The sequence below is a fragment of the Alligator sinensis genome, unplaced genomic scaffold (genome assembly GCF_000455745.1).
Source record: "Alligator sinensis unplaced genomic scaffold, ASM45574v1 scaffold2079_1, whole genome shotgun sequence".
NCBI classification, from domain to species: domain Eukaryota; kingdom Metazoa; phylum Chordata; order Crocodylia; family Alligatoridae; genus Alligator; species Alligator sinensis.
Window position 1 is genome coordinate 14,155 of NW_005843696.1, and position 3,918 is coordinate 18,072.

The following is a 3,918-nucleotide window of genomic DNA, read 5'->3' on the forward strand; positions in this document are numbered from 1 at the left end:
CGTTTGAAGAAGATCCTGTGACTGATGGAGACAGAAGAAAGAAGTTGCGGACTTGTCGGGAAGATGTTGATTTTAGTATGGTTTTAAGTTGGTATGTTCCTTAATAAAATAATTATTAAAAAAAAAAAAATCTGAGGGGGGGCTGGGGTAGGAGACTGGACCTGGGGGCGGGGGCTGGGGGCAGCGTGCTTTGTGCCAATCTTTTCTGCAGAGCACATGGGATAAGTAAAGGAAGTCTGTGCTCAGAGATCCTGCTGAGGCTGTCTGTTTTCAAAGAAAGCAGCTGCTAAACTTGATGGCTAGGTGTAAAAGAGCTGAGAACGATTCCAGCATGGGCCCATTTGAACACGCCTTCTGAAAGACAAGGCAAGACACCCTGCGAAAGACTGCCTGCCTGCCTGCCTGCCTGCCTGCGCCAGCTCCCTCTGGCTCTTTCCAGCCCTCCCAGCCTTTTCGTTCTGGCTCACGTCTGACCCCGAAAGCATTCCCCCTTTGTTCAGTTTGGTTTGTTTTGTTGCATAAAAGTGTGATAACAACATCCAAAGCTTTCTGGCATCCTAAAGCCCAGCATCTCCATCTCCATGCTGCCCCTGGCTCCCCCTCGGCTGCACGGTCCTAACCACATTTTCTGCACTCAGGCACGGGCACAGGCACGGCTTTTCCTCCTGACAGCTGCCCCTCCCCTTCAAGGCTTCCGACAGCCAGAGCATGTCAACGCCACTGCGTGCCTGCCCGATCCCCAAGGGCCCTGCATGACACAGGACCCCTCAGTTAAGTGGGGGGGGGCTTCAGTTTGCGGCAGTTTGAAGAACAAAGGTGCTTCATTTCATCTCTCTCTCTGGGACTGGTACTACATACTGCATGCAACCTGGAACAATAAAGACAAATCCAAGTCTTTCCTTGATACACATACCCACTATTCTCTTCATCACGTAAACATCTCAAACATGTAACGCAAGACATTTACCTTGTACAAAATAGATGTCATCCGAGTAATATCCGTGGTGAGAGCAGGGTTTCCTGGTATAGGAGATAAGCTTGTGACAGCTGGCTATTTTTCAATACTGCACATACAGTATGGAGTTCCTTTAAGTATATATGGTGCCCAGGTGCTGAGGTGAGTTTTCTGACAAGCATGCAGAGATGAACAGATTCCTGAGGAATTACTAGTGGAAATTAGTAACCAAATCTTCCAGTTTTTGTGTTCCAAGATTTTTTCCCTCCGGAAACATCCAAGATGGAAGATAACCTGACCATCTTCGTGGTACACAAACACACGCATGGGAATTCTCTTCTTGACTTCTCTTCAGGAGTCCAGCCAGGACAATTAAGGCCTCTGTGAGCCCCTCACCAGTATAAGCACTGCACCCTCTTATCTCCCAGTTGCGGTTATTGAAGCATTCAGGATTTAGGTTTTCTTGCAGCTCTGGAAGGGAGAGTGCCCCTGGCAGCTCCTGTTTGTTGGCCAGAAGCAAGACTGGAACTCTGATCAGGTCTGTGTTATTCAGAACTTTCTCCAGCTCAACCACTGCATCCGGCAGCCGAGTTCTGTCACTACTGTCCAACACAAAGATGAGGGCATCTGTGCCTTCCAGGTAGTTCTTCCAGCTGGCACAGAGCTTGTCTTGACCACAAACATCCCAGAGAGTCAAAGATATATGACAGGGAGTTTCCAGAGATTCCACATCAAAGCCCACTGTTGGGGAAGTTTGCATAACCTCGCCACTCTTCAGTTCGTACAAGAGGGTGGACTTGCCGGCAAAATCCAATCCTAGTATGACAACCCGAGCATCTCTTCTGAATCGAGCCTTGAAGCTCCAATTCCCCATCTTGCTGCTGCTGTTGAAATCTCAATGAAAATTTGTAAATAATAATAATTATTATTATTTAAAAAATCCTTTCTCGACAGAAATTCTTACTACAATTAATACAAGTAACACATGAATAGAGTGACAAACCCTTTGGAAATGGGATGGTAGGACCCAGTGCACCACCAGCTTTTACGTCTGATATGCAGGCAAATCCAACGAATTAAGATTTGCTGAAAGAACAAACAACCAGCTGCTTTTAGCTTTCCACTGTAACTAAAGAGGGGCAAGTTATATTATTAATGAGATGTAGAGCAGAGTCAATAAATAGGGTTTGAAATAACAAATGGATTCTATATTACTATTTTCCACCTCTAAGTTCCATTTGCATTCACAACCTGAAATTACTGAGAGTGAGGATTTAAATGATGCCAACATCTTGCCAGAAATGGTAGACTGTAGAGCTAGCTTCCTCCTCCTCCTCCTCCTCCTGTGTACAGAAATAAGTGACCTTTTCCTCATCAGTCTGACCAGGGAAAATCCACTCCATCAAAGACAAAGAGGAAAATAAACTATTCTATTGCAAAGCAAGTGTCCCTGCTGGCAAGTGCTGAATCAGAAACAGAGGTCATTAGAGAATCAAGAGACAGCCAAAAAGCTTCTTAGCCACTCTTGAGTGAAAGTGAATAAAATAATATTCCCCACTGCAGCAGCTGTCATTCACCAGCTGCTATGTAGACAACAAAATAGAGATTTCAAGAAATATATATGAATGAGTTTTTCAATAACACTTTGAAATGCAGTCGGCAAAAACCCTCTCCACAAGGCAGAAAGGCGAAGTGCTTTACGACACATCTCACACGAGGGAGGTGGGGCCAGTATTCTATGGCAAGAACAAACACCATATTATCCTTTAAAACCGTGCATGGATTAGACAGACACAACTTGAGTGCACGTGCTAGAGCAGGGGTCCCAAACCATGGTACATGTATCCCTGAGGGTACACAACACATCTCTGGGGGGTATGTGGGAGAAATGGTGTAGTGGCAGATTTAATTTTCATCCTAATAATAGTTGGCATTTAATGGGTTGCAATATAAAATGAATGCTAGTGGGGTATGCAGGTAGCTGGTAAATCTGGACGGCGGCACGCAATAAGAAAAATTCTGGGAACCTCTGTGCTCTGTGCTGGGAACCTTAGCATCAGTGGGATGAATACAAGGAAGTTCTATGCTGCTGAAATACCTTGCAGTTACTCAGACAAGTGCTGCTGCTAGCAGTTGTATGGTATGCCAGCAAAACAGGCATCTAACATTATATGGTAGGATTTGCATATTAAGACTGCTCAAATGCACACAGAACACAGCAAGCCACAATGGCTGTAACACTCTGGGTACAGTATCTATTACTGGAGACCTTTTGTTTTCTCTCCACCCTTGTCCCAACAAGGAAAATAAAATCTGATTTGTTTTTCTCTTAAATTGCAGAGATCGTCCCTGTTCCCAGGGAAGCTGCAAACTCATTCTCATTTCATCTCTCTCTCTGGGACTAGTACTATATACTGCATACAGCTTAGAACAATAAAGACAAATCCTAGTCTTTCCTTGACACACACACCCATTATTCTCTTCATCACATAAACATCTCAAACATGTAACACAAGACATTTACCTTGTACAAAATAGGTGTCTTCACTGCCTCTTAGCCTCCTCTGGCAGACTTCTGTGCTCCCCCCACTTTTCAGATTTGCCTAATCCAGGGATCCCTGACCCTCATGGGACATGCCCTGGGCAGCTGCCAGGGGACATCTGTCATCCCCCGAGGTCACATCCATTCGTGCATGCAGTTCCGAGTGTCTGTTTGTGATTTTGATTTAATTTTTGGCATTGTCGAGGCTCTGAAAGCAGCTGATCAGGAAGTATTCAGTCCCAACAGCTGGTCTCTGGCATTGATTAACTCAAATCAGGGCTTCTGCTCCTTTAACAATGAAGTTTCAAGGAGTTTCCAGCTCTGTATTGATCCTTTCCTCTTGTTAGCCTGCGGTTTTGGTTTCGTAAGTGTTTTATCCTTGCTCGTTAACTCATTGGAGTACTGTGTCCAGTTCTGGGCG

The 3,918-nt window shown here is 45.0% G+C and overlaps 1 protein-coding gene across 1 annotated transcript; it reads right to left on the minus strand.

Moving 5' to 3' along the window:
* Positions 1-1,166: 1,166 nt before the first annotated feature.
* On the minus strand, positions 1,167-3,582 carry ARL11 (ADP ribosylation factor like GTPase 11). The gene is made up of 2 exons (XM_025195675.1): positions 3,480-3,582; positions 1,167-1,849 (listed from the first exon to the last, which is right to left on the minus strand). Exon 2 carries the CDS (start codon positions 1,827-1,829, stop codon positions 1,167-1,169), a length of 663 nt encoding a protein of 220 aa, XP_025051460.1. The 5' UTR covers positions 1,830-1,849; positions 3,480-3,582.
* Positions 3,583-3,918: the final 336 nt, after the last annotated feature.